This window comes from Lutjanus erythropterus, chromosome 23, assembly GCF_056507025.1.
Source record: "Lutjanus erythropterus isolate fLutEry1 chromosome 23, fLutEry1.hap2, whole genome shotgun sequence".
NCBI classification, from domain to species: domain Eukaryota; kingdom Metazoa; phylum Chordata; class Actinopteri; order Lutjaniformes; family Lutjanidae; genus Lutjanus; species Lutjanus erythropterus.
Genome location: NC_139339.1, coordinates 10,833,326 through 10,851,758, shown reverse-complemented (window position 1 = coordinate 10,851,758; position 18,433 = coordinate 10,833,326). Strand labels below are relative to the sequence as shown.

General features: G+C 39.4%; 1 protein-coding gene across 2 annotated transcripts in view; it reads right to left on the bottom strand.

Annotated features, from left to right (window-relative positions):
• The window catches only part of dok7a (docking protein 7a), a 47,091-nt gene that overhangs the window by 15,777 nt on the left and 12,881 nt on the right, over positions 1-18,433 (bottom strand). The window contains exons 5-9 of one of the 2 annotated variants that reach the window (XM_084712559.1): positions 15,553-15,672; positions 8,989-9,087; positions 6,090-6,880; positions 2,325-2,373; positions 1,523-2,134 (exon numbers count right to left, since the gene is read on the bottom strand). In XM_084712559.1, the coding sequence (XP_084568685.1) occupies positions 1,523-2,134; positions 2,325-2,373; positions 6,090-6,880; positions 8,989-9,087; positions 15,553-15,672 (1,671 nt within the window). The remainder of the gene's footprint in view (positions 1-1,522; positions 2,135-2,324; positions 2,374-6,089; positions 6,881-8,988; positions 9,088-15,552; positions 15,673-18,433) is intronic. The other variant, XM_084712560.1, reaches the window with a different exon arrangement.

Below are 18,433 nucleotides of genomic sequence, written 5' to 3'. Positions count from 1 at the left end.
TCTAAGTATAAATGCATGATTTTCTGCAAATCCAGTGATGGAACAAATAACAGTGCAGCTCAAAATACCACAAACTACTCTACACATGAAGAAATGGCATCCCCCGGTGCTGGAATAAGAGCTGGAATAACATGATAACATGCAAGAGACGGACACCATAATCAACATGCTGGTAAAGAAGTTCAACACGCAGCAGACAGTTTAGTGTCATTTATTACAATCAAAACCCTGTTATCACTGATCACCTTCAGTTTTATTCATGTAAAAAGTTTTTATTTTGAAAAACCTGACTGACATATCAGCAGTGACGACATCACAGCCTGAATAATAGAGGATTTCTTAAGGTTAATACCAATATATATCTAACAATTAAAAAGATATGTCTGCCGATGACCAATTTTTATTTGGCAAAAATTGTCCTTACTAATATAAAAGGGGTGGAGAAGGGTTTAACATCGACATCTGTCACCCTCATCTCTGACTATTCTTAAGCTAATAATTGCCTTTAAAACAATAATAATTATTAATATAGGAAAAACATATATGCAATGGTTACTTGAACTTTTTACACTCCAAAGACAATATTAACCTTGTATTTGGCAGGTGACAGGTACTGATTTTATCTCCTGCAACCATCCATGTAGTGCAATACAATGCAGGACTATTAGACTGCATCAGTTTTAGTTCGGTGTACCTAATAACGTATGTATCAGCCTAACAGGAAGAAGAAATTTCAGAAGAGAAATGCAAAAAAGTCTGGATGTTAACGTTGGTTGCCATTACATAGTTTATCCACCAGAGAGTGCTGACAAGTTTTTTTTTCACAGTTTTTTTTTAAAGTTCTTTAAGACAACCTCAATAAGATATTTTATGTTAAAGAAAGAACAGTATGTTTTGGCCAAAATTAAACTAATCTTTACAGTTAAGTTATAAGCCAATATTAATAAGAAGTGGTTCTGGGATGCGAAAAACCATGTTAATCGTTTCTATTTGGTAACAATGCTCTCATAAATGTTGGTAATCGATTAATAAATTCTCAATGAGCTGTTAATAAATGCCTTTTTCCAAAAGGTAAGCCATCATAAGGCCGTCAGTCAAATGTATTACTCACAATCTGGCAACTCAAAGGCTGCTTTATAACTCACTTACAATACATCAAGAAAACACTTATTAACCATTAATAAAGACTTACAACCCTTCATAACAGAAGCATTATTAGAACTTTTTCAGTCTTAAAAATCCTCCATCAATCAGCCTCTGGTAATTATTTCTGATTTTCTAACTCTCACAGTAATCCCCCCTCAAACAGCTCAGTTGTAAAAGCAGCACAACAAAAAGAAACATCACAGAGTGCAGAGAGGAAACAAGCAGCTGATTAAAGAAAAGAAGCCAGGAGGAAAGTCTGTTTTTATTGATGATAAAGAATAACAACAGAGCAGAAACAAAGAGAAGATCCATTTCAAAGCACTGAAGAGGAAAAGGACACCAGAGGAACGGTGGGGGCTTTGAAGAGGCCTCTTACCTTCGCTGGACACTGTCCGACCATTCATCTCTTCATACTGACACCGCCCGTCCGCGCTCAGTGATCCATCACTGCAAGCCTGATGGAGCAGCTCCTCATTAGCACCGGCTTCATGTTCTTGGCTCTTCTTCAGGCTTAGTATGGTGGAAATGCTCCTGTTATGGTACATTTCAGCAGGTATGACCCGTGGAGGAGGGCGGCAGCGCTCTCCCTGACACTTGAGACAGTTTTCATAAATGACAGCAGCTCTTCTGTCACGCTGGGAGTCTTGCGATGATGGTGCACAGGTGCCAGTTGGTGCAGATTTGAGCTCATTTCCCAGTCTAGGGCTCATTGACTCATACAAGTTCAGTCTGTTAGTTTTCGCCTCTGGCTGCCTGTCTGTGTTTGGAAAGCCTAACAGATCAGCTAAGAGACTGGCTAATTTCTCTCTTCCTGTTTTTGGCAGTGGTGAGTCCTCACCCGTCCTCATTGTTGGCTCTCCGTCTGAGCTGTGGATGCTTCCAGCGCCAGGAGAGGCGCAGGGTTTCTCCAGAAATTTCTTCACCGCAATACTGCATTCACTGGCAGTAATGCTGGGTGTGCATGGTGATTTGTCAACACTTCGATCTGCTGGATTGAAAATATGATGTTCTGGAGGCAAAAACACCTTCAACACACGTCGATTTCCTAAATCAGGTCAGTAAGCTGTGGCTGCTACAATAAACCACTAGCGCTTTTTCTCAAACATGCGTCAACTCTATTCATGCATGCAGAAATCAGTGCATGATGCAGTACGCATGCAATATTTCATCACACTTACCTGGTATGGCAGGTACCACTGAACCACTTGCAGGGATGTTCGGTGTCCCCTGTGATATAGAGAATTAAACAAATTAGACTTTAATAAAATTGGATTTCTGCATCAGATTAATTTTCAGACCTGGAAGCTCCATCCACATCTTAGTCTGGTGTTTAAGCTCTAATATAGGATTACAAAGACACATTGTTTTATTCTGCACTTTTGTAAATTATGTTCTTTTCCAATTGCGAAAAGTAACAAAGTGAAGAAAAAATAAAAAGGTGCATTGTTTTACACATTTTAATTCTTAACTGTACATATCAGGACATAAAAATATAAACCTCTGGCCATTTTACTTTTTCAAAACTAGTTCTTCTAAAAAAGTAATTGGATAGGCCTGCCTTAAACAGTATGGGAATTGCATAAGATAATAGAAATCTGAGACTCTTGTGGATTCAATGCCTGACCGTATTCTTGTGAGATAATGCCCCAACAGGTAGAAATGTTTTTGAAACCTGACCTCTATGTATAAAAAGACCTATTGTGATCTCTAGGATAATCACAGCCTCATGAAGCTTCACAACAACAAACTAGAGACGCGGGGCGTTCAGATGATGTATGGGTTTCCTCTATATATTGACAATGAGGACGTTCTGAGCAATTTCTGGAACAGAAGTCCTTGGCAGCTGGTCTCAAATTGTCAGAAAGCTTTCATACCAAATCACAGCATGATTTCCTCTGTGGCGTTTCTCGAGGTCTTGGTAAATTAAGGTGGTATTTTGAGGTACCTTGGCCTTTTTTTATCAATTCTCAAGTCGTCTAAAATAGTTCCATTTCACACAGAATCTCTATAATAAACGATATATCAACAGAAAATTGCTGCAATGACTAACTGAGCATGAGACAATAAAACACACAACCTGAGCAGCCCTCTCCTGTAACAGCTCAGCACAGAGGACTGTTTCAGTTTCAAGGCTGTGAGGTGTCAGTGCTGTGAATGTCATGTCCATGGCTGTCAGATGACTACATCCATCACACAGAGCTTATTCCACACTTTGATTTTGTGAGAAGATTTATTACCCACACTCCCCCTCAGTGTGACTTCAATTAATTATGATAAATTAACTTTGTGCACTGAATATGTTGATAAAAATGTGAAGTGACTTTTGTTTTAGGATTTAGTTCTGGTTTAATGTTTTCTTTTGAACTAGCCCTTTAACTGTGAGCCAATAAACACTACAGGGGTGGATTGTGTTGCTCACACTGAGGGTGATAAATGCCCTCCCACACTGTTCATGCCTGATCCGTCAGCTTCTGGCCAAATAATGCTCATGTTTCATTTAGTTCCCAGAGGACTGACTAAAGTCAAACAAACATTTTATTCAGGTTATCAGATGCAATTTGCATCATGACCTAAATGCACTACCAGCAGGTGGAGCTATAAGTTTAGAGTTTTCAATAAAAGTGACTGAAATGCAAAGACCAGGACAAAAAAGCTTTTACTGTGTTTGCACCTGAATGTTAAAATGAGAAGGGAATTCAAATCATAGCTCAAGGTCAGCTTTAAAGGGATAGTTTGGATTATCTGAAGTGGGGTTGTGTGAGGTAATTTTTGATAGTGTATTACCTACAGTAGATGCTAGTCAGCACTGCCCCATTATCTAAGCAATGTGCTGCTGTGGACGACCGGGTCTACGACTATGGATTAGTGCCTCATACTACTTCACTTAAAAAATATGTGAACTATCCCTTTAAGGACTGGGGCTGTTGCACTGCAAATCCAAGAAAATATTTGAAAATGTCATTCAGATTTCAAATGAAAATCACCACATGAAGGAAAAACAAGAAGATAAAGCACAAAATCAGGAGTATAAAAGTGGTATAAATGTAAAAATATGTACTGTATATCTACGATAGCCAAGCACGATCTTTCTAGAAAACTAATTTCTCCTAAAATACAACATGTCTCTCTTCTCTTACAGCAACTTATCAACACCAGAAATAAGCTGAAACAATTAATTCAATTCACAGAATAGCTGAATGTCAGAAAATGTATTGTACTAGGGGTATATTGTTCACAATAATATCAGACTAATTTTGTTTATTATTTGTTTAAAAAGTCATATTGTGATTATGGTAATATTGCATCTTGTTGATTAAATGCCGTCGTACCGTCACACACAGCAACAACAAGCATGGCTGAATGCCAAAGTACCATTGCTACTGGCTCCATGATGGAGTAGCTCACTCCAAAAAGTGAAGCAACTTCAGTGGTATGTGAGTGGTTTGCTTACAAAAGATCAGTTGTACAATTAAGTAACATGTAAGACACGCAAGAAGACTGTAACAACAGAAGGAAACACCTGGTTGAGTACGAGAAGAGCCAAAAATCCTGTGAGGAGAGTTCAACAACTATTGAGAGTTGTAAACCAAACTTTTTTTCAGTATTTTGTATTATTGTCAAGAATATCATAGAAATACCCTGAAATATCGTGATAATATTTTAGGGCAACTATTTAGACAGATTCAACTCATTTTGAAGCAAAATGCAAAACATTCTCTGGTTTAAGCAACGCAGGTGTGAATACTGACTTATTTTCTTATAACTCTGTGCTTTTAACCAGGATATCTTTGGGTTTTGGAGTGTTGGCTGCACAAAACGAGTGAATAAGTAAACGTGGGAATTGTTTAGTTCTAATGGGCCTTTTTTCTGACATTTTATGGACCAAATGATTGAGAAAATAATCCCCAGATTAATTTGATAATGAGAATAATTGTTCATTGCAGTCCTAAAACACACAAATTAAACTCTGAAGAAGAAATTGCTACCAATTCTGTGATCACGAAGCCACAAAGAAAAGCTTTTTGAAATGCTATGTTGAGAATAAAGTCAGAAGTGTATTTTAACTGTATCCTTGACATTTTGACTTTTTTTTCTTATGCAAATGCGTAAAGTTCTTTCCTTTTTTTTGGCCATAATTCTCTTCCATAACCTCATAGTTCATATTGAGAAGGTTTTACTCAAAGAATAACACGACAGAAGTTTATTTTTTATCTTGGTCATAAAAGCCACAAATAAACTTGGGTGACATTGAGTCAGTTTAGAGTTAATATGTATTTCTCAGAATAAACACAACACTCTCTTAAACTCAACAGTATTACGTTAAAAAAAAGATAGAGGTGTACAAAGAGAAAAACTGCAAGTCAAGGTCTAAATCTGCTGGATACAATGGCAGTGTCAAATGGCTGCTGAAATGCTGACTTGTCAGACAGATGGGCCATGGGACTGTTTTTTTTTTTTTGTTTTGACACCAATAGCAGAGCAGCATCACCGTCAGCCTGCACGATACCACAAAGGTCATATTGACAGCGTGCTACAGAACAGATGATGGAGTGATGATGCGGCCTGTTCACACAAGCTGCTACAGTATGACAGGGAGCTGCACAACACAACACGTTCAGGAGACTATCTGAACAGGGAACGTGGCTTTTTTTTTTTTTTTTTAAAGTTTGAGACAAACAGGTGGCCAACGAGAGCAGAACTACGCTTGTATCTGAGCAACAAGACACTCAAGTTCACACAACTGACCAAGTTTTGGGAGCATTACTTTAAAAATGTATTCTGATACAATTACAAATTCTTAGCAGTGATCCTGATAAGAACCCCCATTTTTACCAAATGTATCTGTAATCTGATTACTTCTTTTTTCAGTTGCCCTCTTTTGTATTCTAACTACATTTCTCCCCAAGCCTGCAACTGGCACATAAAGCTATTTTCCTACTCACCTTAAATCCACCACACACTGAGCAGATGGTCACAATGGTTTTGGAGGCAGAGCTGCAGATGTGGCAGGAGTCTGGGTGTTCACTAGAGGGCGTCACCTTGGTTTTCTTACCCTCCTCTTGTAAGTGTTCACTCACTGACTGTCTTTCAGTTGTTTCCGCGTGAACCTCACAGGTCACGGCACTGCTTTTATCTCCCTTTACTGAGTCTGTTGTGAGCCCAGAAGAGGCCGGAGTGTCTTTAGTCGGAGTGGAGGGTTCATTGTCTCTGGCAGCTCCACCTCCCTCCTGTCTCAGACTCCTGGGAGTGTCGTAGAGATACCTCAGTGATGTTGGTACCTGGTATTCATGTCCAGGGACAGTGAGGCAAGTACAAGGGCTCAGGTCTTGAGCCAAGTGGGGAGGCAAGCTGAAAACAGACCCAAAGTCCTCCCCGGGGGTGATGTCCAGGCTGCCTGTGTAGGAGGAGAAACTCCCAGAGTAAGAGGAATGGCTGCCGGTGGCGATGCCGCTGTCAGACGAGCTCTGGCGGCCGATCTCCTGGAGCTGCCGCGGGGGCTTGGCCGGAGCGCGGTTCCCACCTCCCGCCTGGTTGACGGAAAGCTTCTCCATGCTCTGCAGCGCCACTTTGGAGCCCACGTGGCCAATGTTTTCAGGTGGGCTGGAGGCCGGTTCGGTCCAAATGGCCAGCCGGCTGCCGATGCTGCAGTCCGATTGGCTGGTGTCAGAAGTGTCCGAGGAACCAGATATGCTGCGGTCGTCCCCGCCAGCAGACGGGCAGTACGAGGACGAGGCTGCCCAGAAAGACAACATTAATAAACATTAAGTGAATTCAATCATTTAATCAGTTAATTACTTACACAGGTGATTTATTGTTTATATTCTGTGCTGAATATCGGGGAGAGAAGTGGCAGCGGAAGAACAGCCATTATGACATTATGATGATTTACTGATGAAAGCCTTTTTTTCTGTTAAAAGGATAGTTAGCATGGGGTTGTATGAGGTACTTATCAATTGTCAGAGTACTGCCTACAGTGTACGCTGGTTGGTATGTTTTGTTGCTGACCCTGAACACAGCAGTTCATTGCTCTTCTTCCGTGTTGTGCTCCTCACTACAACCATCTACTGCAGATAATACACTGATGGATAAGCACCTCATACGAATCCATTTCAAATAATCCAAACTCTCTCTTTAATGGAAAAAAAATGCCCTCATCAATAAAGCCTAATAATATCATTATGTTTTTCCTCAGCCACTTTCCTGCTAGATATTCACCACATAATAGAAACAATATCACCCGTGTGAGTAATGCCAGATCTGCAAACTTAATTTAAATCCAAGTGCAGCATTATTAAAAGTCAATGTATCATTTATATTCTTTGGTGGGGAAGATGGATTCTTGCAGTAGAAGAATAATTATGGCTGCTTCGGGATGATTATGTAATGAAAGATGCACTTTCCTCTGATATGTGCTGGTAAGAAAACCATTATTAGGCACTGGCTGCTTCCTGACTCGCCCACAATAGAAGAATGGACAAATATAGTTAATTACAATATATGAAATGGACAAAAATACTTTCTCACTTCGCCTACAAATGAATGGATTTAGCAAGCTGTGATCAAAATGGGTTTATTATATAGAAAGGTCACATCTACACTGGAGTTAAATTAATGTAATAAATGTACTTTGTTGTTATGGCTTTTTTTTTCCCCACTTTTTTTATTTACACAGCAAGAAATTCATTTTAAAAGACATGTAATATCTGCCCATACTACTCACACAATAAGTATGATTTATTTGTTTAGGATATCCTGGAAGCGTCTTGATGGCAGCACACAGCCTATTTAGTTCTTATTTATGATATTTTATATGAAACATTAAATATGTTGAAATGACGTCTTTGTGTAGACCAGATTTAACCTACCAGTGAAATATGACTCTGGAGAAACACCGTCACACTCATAAATATCGTTTCTCTTTGAAGCTACAACTGAACAAATGATCAGAGTGATTAAATAAATGTGTTTCATGACTCATTGATGTTGCAACCATATCTTAGCCAGTTGGTCAAAATGGTCTTAGATGCTCAGACCCAACATCAACCAGTTTTCAACTATAAATAAATGTTGAAATTAATCATACATCTCACAGGCTGCGTGGGCTAGAAATCAAACAGTATGAAAATTTCATATCACAATAATAGTGACCAAAATGAATAAGCTTGTAAGTATTATCGCAGTTTTATTATGTAAATGTGCTAAAGATGTTTTAAAAAGCACACATTGCACTTTTTTCATCAAGTTCTGTGTTGAAAACATCCTGAAGAATTTAAGATAGCATCGTGTCCTTTGTGATGTCAGTGCTGTTGCATCTGCCTTTGGCTGGTGCTGTATGGTATTTCCCATGTTTTTCAACACGCTGTAATCAAACACGGTTGTCACGATAATTTGAAACGGTAATACTAATCATCTGGGATTTTTTTTTCGCAGATTATTGTGAAACTGTTTTTATTGTTTCATCCTGAGTGCAGGCAAAAACTAAATTTGTTTTAAAACTTATGATAATTTACTGGATTATCTCCCAACATGTTAATGCACATCTTTGTTACTAGCCTATACATCCCTCTGTAAGAATGTAAGATAGTTATTGGAGTTTCTAAGGTGCATATTACTTAAAAAAGGATGAGAAATGAAGGGTTTTAAGCCATACAGTTGATGTGTTGCAGACTTGTAATGCTCTCTTTAACTGCATGGCTATTTCTTTGCAGTTGGTGAAATACCCTAAACTATTCTTTAAATAAAGACTTGCAGGAAGATGCATGTTCAGAGAAGAAACTTGCAGTTTCACCTTTTTTACCATTTTGAATCTGAGCACAGGATTATAGTGAAAAGCGGTTCTACCTGTGCTGCTCCTGTGAGACAGCATGCTCAGTCGTTTCTCCAGCTCCTGGGCCTCGTGGTTCAGCCTCTCCTCCGAACTCGTCTGACTGGTGCTGGGGTCTGTTAGAGAGAGAGCATCAGCACACACGCACGCTGCAGCCATCTAAACTAACGAGCGACGACAAGGTAAGTTTAGTGAGTCTTGCTGCTGTCACTGAGACACAGGATCAAACGTGACACAGCTGAGCGTTATGGGCTGCGGTGACACGGACGCAGCTGTGAAAACACATCCAGCTACTCCAGAGAAACAAGAAGGGACACTTCAAACCACGAGGGTCTCACTCTTCACTCTGTGGCACCACGGAAGTAAAATGTCAGCCACAAGATGCTAGTGAGAAGAATAACTAATAAACATTTAAGCAGGAGTGTTGTGTATGCTATTATTTGGTCTGCAGGTGTCACAGAAAGAGGGTCACACAGGGGAACACCTTGCAGTATTTGTGCAACACTACAGGGTTTATTAATAGTGCAGCCACATGGCTCTGTTGGTACGCGCCCTGCTGCTGCTGCTGCTGCTGGTGGCTAAAGACTGTTGCTGCTGTTCAAGGATCTAATGTACCTCAGACCATCCAAGGTCAACTCTAACCCTGGATCGATTGTTTTTATCCACCTGAGCCTGCAACAGTAATGTGGTAAATTTACTAGAACTCTGCAAATGGTTCGGATCACATCCTACGTGCTGAGTATCGACTTTCAGTACGCAACCGAATACACTGGGTCAAACTCATATAGTTAGATGTTGGCTGCACAAATTTCCTTTTAATTCTGTCTATGTTTGGAAAACAAAAAGCTACTTTAACAAGATTTGCAAAGATACACATCATACAAACTTCAAAAAGGAACATAGTCCCAGCTGACAGTTATGCAACAATGCATCTCAAGAATCCAAATAGATTTTTTAAGACATGTATTTACCCCCTACTGCAGTCTGAGCTAAGATTTCAAATGGTTTCAACATTTAACTTTACATTCAGTTCCAGTATATTCCACATGAGTGATAATGTTATATTCCTTGCCGCTGTCTCTTTTAGTTCTTGCTCTTGGTGGGAATTGTTGAGTCCCACTCAATATTATTATAAAGAGTACGATCTAGACCTGCTCTGTATAAAAAGTGCCCTGAGATAACCCTGTTGTTATCTGAAGCTGTATAAATAAAACTGAATTGAACTTAAAAAATAATGGTGGCAATTCTGAATTGTTGCAGCGTCTTCATGTTTTCAAGAACCAAAGGCTCTTTTTGTGTACAAAGTGTACCAGCAGCCTCGTAAACAACACAAACTGACATATTTCACACGGCTGCATGCAGACAGAAAAGAGATTGTTCTGCCTCTGCCAACACTTACAAGGTGTGAAAAATTTAAAAGTGAACCACAGCTTCTCCGCTACCTGCTGCTGTTTGATTATCAGCTGATAGAGATTCACATCATACCTGCTGCCTCTTATGCCATCTGCACTGCATTTAAGCAGGTTTCAGTGCCAAAACCACTATGTAATGAGCAGCACGCCAGCTCCGCCAAATGGAGCGCAGCCAAAGAGATCAAAACAGAGTGCGTCTTGGGTAATATCTGCTTGACTAACAGGTGTCACAGCCTATCACACGCTGTATTTTTGTGGCTTGCTCATCCCAGCTAAGCTCCACTAACGCCTCCTCCCCTTTGACAGTCACAGGAGCCAGAAAATCCTAATTTGGTCAGAGATGGAAGTGAGCTGTAAGCAGGCATCAAAAGTGCGTCCCCACTACATTTTTCTCATGTCTACGGCTATGGGAAAGGAATCAAATATAAATAAACTGACAAACAGCAGTCTTTGCACTCTAAGGAAAAAAGATGTTAGCAACCAGTCACAAAGTCTTAAGTTTAAGTGGTCAAATTTTAAAGGAATAGTCTGACATTTTTGGAAAAGGTGATTGATCTGCAGGCTAAATGTGACACTACAGCCAGCAGCTGGTTAGCTTAGCTGAGCATAAAGACTGGAACTGGTGGTGACAGGTGGTCTGGCTCTGTCCAATTGAAAGAAAACCTGCCTTGCATGTTGAATCTTGTTTGTTTAAGCTGAATAAATCCGAAGGATAATAACAACATATTTACCGTTTGTAGAGCTGCAAAGATTAGTCAATTTTTCAAGCAAAACTGTCAAACATCTGCTGGTTCCAGCGTCTTAAATGAAGACTGTTGGTTGGACAAAAGGTAGTCATTTGGGACTTTTGGGAAATTGTGATGAACCTTTTTTAACCTATTCCTTTACTTAACTTTTTTTTCATATGATTTTTTCATATCCAGTCAGCTAGGTCAGCTGTATTTTGTAGTTTATCTCGAAGCAGCCATTATAATCTTCATACTTTATATTGTCATCTGTTAGGTGGCTTGATTCCTCATTATGTCTACAGTTTCTCTGGATAAACATTCTTGTAATTTCAGCTTAACGGTCCAGTGTGTAGGATTTAGTGGCATCTCAAGGTGAGTTCACAAACTGCAAACTGTGGCTTTGACATGAAATTATATGGAAATAACATTGTTGGGTTGTTTTTTTTTCAGTTTTCATATATCATTGTTGGATATAGAAATCAAGTTAATGGTTGAGAGAAAATCAAATATTTATTCATGTTATATTTAGAGACATATGCCAACTTTGTTCCTAACTAGTAACTAGGTAGCAACAGCTAACAGGTAATGCATCATTACCTACAGATTGCTCTGGTTTGAGCATGGTTAGAAACATTTGAGATAATGTAAATACACAGCTCAACAAAATATATGGCGCGTTTAGCATTTTATGACATTTTAATGTGGAAATGTTGCATATTATAGCTTTGATGTTTCGTCATACAAAATGTGCGTCACTGTATCTGTGGCTTTGTTCTGTTTTCTCTAAATTTTGCCCGAGGCTAGCTATGGATGCCAAATCCAAAAAAAAGAGAAGTCTACAAGAAAAATACAAAATCTGATAGTCACGATCCTTTTGACAGTAAAGGTTGCCGACCTCTAGTGCAGGAGAAGCTACAGAACTCATGCAAAAACTGAAAGGCCATATCTAAAGCCAGCGTTTGGTTTTAGAGCTACTGTAGACCATGGTGGTGCAACATAGCGGACTCTGTGAAGGGAACCCGTGCCCTCTGTAGAAATACACTTCTCATTCTAGGGTAACCAAAATGACAATTCTTATTTTCAGGCGATTATACACTAATGAAAACATACTATGAATATTATATTCCACGTCTGCCCTGTTCTATCAATAAATCCTCATAAATCTTACACACTGGACCTTTAAAAAGCCCTTCAAGTGTATCCTGGAGACTAAACAGAGAGCAGCAGAGTGAAAGGCAGAGAGAGGTGGAAACATTACGGCACGCAAGGGTGACAAACAGATAAGTGAGCCTGGGAACATAACGGCAATTAATCAAAACAGAGGTGAAGACATTTAGTCAGGAGCTGCGTAGGACAGAGACACAGACAAGGACTGAGAGGTGAACCACACGTGAGGACGACAGGCACAATTACGGGCCGCAGATTGGAATAAGATAGAGTATAAAATGAGAGAGAGGGGAGGACAGGGGAGAGTGGAGCGGTGTGTGACCGAGTATGAAATGAAATGAAGGGGGGGAGGCAGCAGCAGTGGAATCCTGTGGATGAGGTTACATACATGCCCGGAGTGATTAGGAGGCTTTGGCTGCTCTACTTGTGTGAACTGTGACTTTGACCCCTTGCTCCCCCTCCGACATCCTCCCTGCTATTTATTCTACTACGCACCACAATAATAGGAGTATGAGCTCAACCTGTGATTGGGCGGCGAGATGTGTGAAAACCAGAATATTCACCAGCCCCCACAGCTGCCCGCCCGGTCCACATTTCCTGTTAAGTTGCGCACTGGGTGAGAAAAAGTGTTAAACCTGCTAGTGTGGAAAATTGAAGGTGTTAAAGTGGACAGCAGGAGAGCAGCTAATGTTTAACAGCTTTAGCAATTTTATATGAAGGATAAATCACATAGATAAGGTACAGAGAGGAGAGAGATCATTTCTACTATTTCCATTTTTTGGATGATAAATCATGGATAGAGGCACAGTTTGAAGATTAGAGTTGCAACGATTATTCAATGAATCAATCAAAAGAAAATTAATTGACAACTGATTTGATGATCAATTTATTGTTTCATTCATTTTTCAAGCAAAAATGTAAAAGATTTGCTGGCAGCTTCTAAACTGTGAAGATCTGCTGCTTTTTTTGTGAATTATAACAGTAAATGAAAAGCCTTTAGGTTTTTTTTACCTGTTATTGGAAACTGTGATGAGCATTTTTCACAACTTTTTGACATTTTATATTTTATTGAAATAATCAGCAGATTAATTGGTTGTGAAAATGATCGGTAGTTGCAGTCCTATTGAAAATACCTAAGTATGAAAACCATATTTCCTACAAACCCAAATTTCCGACAGAAATGTGTTTCTGGTGACTGATTTTTTTTGGACACTTGGTGGCAGCAGAAACAAGCTGTATACAAAACACTGACATACAGTGTTATCACCTAGCAACATTATCATTCATGTGGAATCATGTTTTTGTCCGCTAGGGATGTGCGTGATTGGCTGACTAAAATGACTAAACCCTTGCTAATCATATTAGATATATTAGCTATTCTAGCTGGTAAATAATTATTGGTATTTTACAAATGCACAATGCCAGTTAACTGTTGCGTCTAAGGTATTATACAGCCGCTAGTGACTCAAATTAGCACCTGGGACACCACCACCAGCACCATTTTGCTGCAGCACCACTGCTGCATCCTGGGCTAAGTGCCGCCCAAAACAGTGGTTCTCCAGTGCTGACCACTTGCCCACTAGCCGGCAGGCGGGTACTGAGCGATCACGCCAGATTGTAGCACAACTATCAAAAGTGATGGTGGCGTTTATAATACGATTTTCTGAGTATTTTCTTACTTTTAGGCTAGTTGACTAGTCTAAATTAAACATGGGTACATCACTACGTTTGATCTCTTTTACATTTTGGCACTGACCTATTGATATTATCAAAATATTGCCTTAAATTTAAGAATTAAGATAACATGAAGGTTGAAGAGGAGCATTTTTATATTACGTGAAGCAAAAACAAATGGAGACGGAGCTGACTGTTGTGTCTCACTACCAGGTCATTAAATATGGATGCTCTGGGTTGGTGACTCAGGCTGAACAAGTCAACAAAACAATGAGACTCAACAATAAACCCAACCTAAAGTTTCAGTATCTGTCAACTTGGGAATAAGACTCAACAATCAGCTATTTTTCTCCAGAAATGCTCCCCCGACATTTAGTCAGAGAATTGTGAAAGATGCCAAATAAAATTTCCCAGAGCCCACACTGATGTCATCAAATTGCTTGTTCTGTACAACCATCAGCCCAACCCAAAAAAATATTAAGTTTCTCATCACATAAGACAAAGAAAAGCAGCAAATCCTCACAATTGACGAGCTGGGACCACCTAAAGTTTAGCAGTCTGCTTGAGAAATTTCTAATGATTGATCAATTATCTAAATTGCTGTGGATTCATTTTCTTCTAATCACCACTTTCTGCAATGAAATTAAAAATACAGCAGAAGTTATCTTGCAAAACAAGCTATGCGCTGACAAAATAAACCTTTTAGCAAATAAACTTAGCAGATACTGTCGGGTTTTCAAGATGGGTGGCAGAAGAAGAGGAGGGCAGAAGAGCTGAGGGTGGACATGTTAGAGTTCAGCACTCATTAAACAGACAAACCTCACTGTTACAGAGCAATTATTGCATTATTCCACCCTATTAACTCTTTGAAAAACTTATAATTTAGTTGAGATCATGATGTTCACATATTACATCCTTCACTGACAAATTGAAATCTTGGCAGACAACCCTGCTGTGATAACAGTAAGGAAAAAAAACGGAATGGCTATTTGGACCTCGGCCCATCAGACGGCTCACCTACCAGTAGCATGACAACACCCCCGACTATACATAGACTACAACTGAATCTGCTGCCATAATCACAGTTAGTACAGTAGTTATCCTCTTGCTGATGTTTAAGGTGACCCTTTACATTCACCACAGTACACTTAAGTCAGGGGTTGGGATGTTTGACTAAAATTATAAATTGCTTCAGAGGATTATCCAATTACGTAAAGAAAAAAAAAACAGCTGTCAGTCATAATTTAGTCACATCAAAGCACATCCATCCGCGGAGGAATCCTGTGACTCATTCAGCCAAAAATGGACGGATTCCAGGAAGGGTAGCACACCTAACAGCTCTGATAGATCCCTGGAGGCACAGGAGGGGAGCCACGCCGGGTTTGCTACGATCTAAATGGCCAGTGTTGACTTAAGTGTTTGCTCACGCTCCTTGGCAACAGCACTGCTATTAATTATCCAAATAAGCACCACATAGAGAAATAGATCCGTCTTCTTTCTTTAAATAATAGTCCCTTATACTAGGCTTTCCCTCTCTTATGCGTTGTTGGTTTTGCAGTCCCTCTCCTGCTAAGCAGCTTTAAACACCTCTGGTACTGACCTGGCAAAACTGGCCGCAGTCCAAAAGGGCCTCTGGTGGGGGAGATGCCTCTGACGATGCAGTCGAACAGAAAGCTGATCTGCTCGCTCTCAGCAGATGCGAGCAAAAACACACCGGCCCCTGCAGAAAGCAGACTTTATTAGTGTTCAGAGTTTGCAGCACTGAAATATCCACTACCAGGCCAAATACGCTGGAATTACTAGAGGTTTACTCTACAAGAAGATAAAGATATCCAAGACTAGCTGGGTATCACTTGAAATTTTTCAGTGAAAGCACCAATATGATTGAAGCCTGGTAAAGATGCACTGATTGTGAAATTATGGACCAATATCGACATTTAAAATAACAATTTGGCCGATGAAGTTATCAAACGAATCAATGCTTCAATACTTTTTCAATACCATAGGTTTAAAACAACACAATAATAACATTTGATAGTAACTAAGTACCAAAGCTATGAAAAGAAAGTGCTCATTTAAGACCTCACTTCACTTAAGTCTTTATTTTCATGCCTGAAATGTGACTTGCAGCAAAACCAGACAGTGTTCACTGACTTTTTTTTTTTTGCACTAGCATTCTATGGAAAAACACTAGTATTAAAGTTTAAAATTCTGGTATTGTGACAACCCTATTCTCCAATAGCCAATCTTGATGCTCGTTTGTATTTATTCTTTCTTTTGTGTCAAAGGAAACAGAGAAATTTTCATTATAAAATACACTGTACCCACTGCCCTCTTACATGATAACAGAGTTGTGTCCAGCCAGCAGGGTATGGGTATGCTAGCTACTGTTGTCTGAGTCTGACCAGAAATATCCAACACAGCATTTAGTCGGCTCAAAATTAATGCAACACAACAAATAAACACCAGTGTTCGGCTCATAAAGTGGTGGATCCCTTTGTATGGCTACAACTACCAATTATTGTGATTACTGATTAACTGATTATTTATTTGGTCTATTAATGTCTAAAAAAATCCCCCCATGTCCAAGAGAAGGTTTCTAAATAGTTTATTTTGTTTCATCAACAAAACCAAAACCCAAAGACTTTCGGTTTCATATCACACAAGCCAAAGTAACAAATCCTCACAATTGAGAAGCTTAAACCACAAGTTTGGCGTTTAAGACTTAGCAGTGCTTTAGACTAAATGCTGACATGCTCACAATTACAAGTGTAGCAATATAAACCAGTGGTTTTCAAACCTTTTTTTGCCCAGGGCACACCAAAGGCCAAGCCAAAATCTCAAGACACACCTGCATTCATATCCGTGTAAAATAACCTCTATAATCCACCAAACCAAAGGAGGCAGCGAGCACGAGCCAGAGGCACAGTCAGAGGCAGAGTTGCCAGAGTGTGGGCTGGAATAAAATAAGGTGTCAATCAATCAGGGCCTTTGATGTGTCACACTAATAATTCTCACCATCCGGTAACTGTGAAAACTGCACACACTGGGGTTCACTTTGATGGAAGGCCTTTAAAGGATTTTTTTTACAGCATTAATGGGAAATGAGAACTTTCAAAGTAGTTATATAGTTAATTTTAAATTAATTCAGAACTTTTTGTACAGTTGTATAATGCTATAACAATGTATGGTTGTCACAAAGTCCCACAGCACACCTGAACTTGCCTCAGGGCACACCAGTCTGCCTCAGCCCACCATCTGGGAACCACCGACCATGTTTATCATCTCAGTTTAGTGTGTCGGCAAGCTAATGTTTGCTAAGCAGCACGAAACAAAAAGTATAGCTGAGGCTGGTGGGACTGTCATTAGTGCTGCTAAGTGTGTGGTTGTAAACCAAAGTATTGGAAATTCTGATTTGATCTGATGATGATACTAAATAAGACGTCTGGAGACAACCGAAGTTGTTACAGTTCATCCTGAGGGAGACATGAATGTTTGCACCACATTTCATGAAAATACATCCAAAACAACTTCCCTCAAAACCGCAAATGTCAACCCCATGGTGGAAAAAGAGTTAAAGTCACCAAAGTCATTATGATTCATCAACAGGGCACCATGGACGTCTGCACAAAATTTTGTGACAATCCAGCCAACGGTTGTTGAGTTGCTGAGAAGAAGTCTGGACCCAAGTGGTGGATTGTTATTCCCATAAGAATAAGAATCAGTTATGTTACAGTCATTAGAGTTAATCCCATTCAAGAGTAGAATTATATTAAAAAAGTAAAGTATATAAAAATATGTGCATTACACTACAATATAACAAGATAATAATATAACAATAATACAACAAATACATGACAAAACATTTAGTGTATATATATACATATATATGTATAGAAAGAGAGAGCAAGAGAGTAGTTTTTTTTCAGTGAGTACTCCACAATTGAAAATACAACTTTAAATAAATGATGTGGTTAGAGCTGCTGACCAGGGTGAAATAAGGCAAAGGGCCAGTGTCCAATACCCTGAGGGGGAGGAGTCGAATAGTTTCAGCTACGCTGTGCTAAAAATGACAAATGTTTAATTGAAAAATAGTTGGCAATTTATTTTCTGTCAATCAACAAATCAGCTTGTTCGACTTATCTGCCTCTCCAAACTAACACCAGAACAATATTTTCTTTGAGAAACACCAACATGTCCTTTTTTTTCACTGAAAAGAAGAAGCCATTTACTGGGGACAGTCGTAAACAAACTTTGAACAACTAAAATTTAAACAATTGTGATTTAAAACAAGACTACATATCTGCCAAAGCATTTTTTCCCCAAAAGTATAGAGAGTTGATACCCAGCTCTGGTCGTGGCTGCTCCTATAGATTTCATATTAAGACATAATAATCTAATTTCCTCTTTACTGCTCCCAGTTTGATGATGTTCTGGAGTGATACGAAAGACAAAGGAGATATAACAATGTGAGGGTTAAT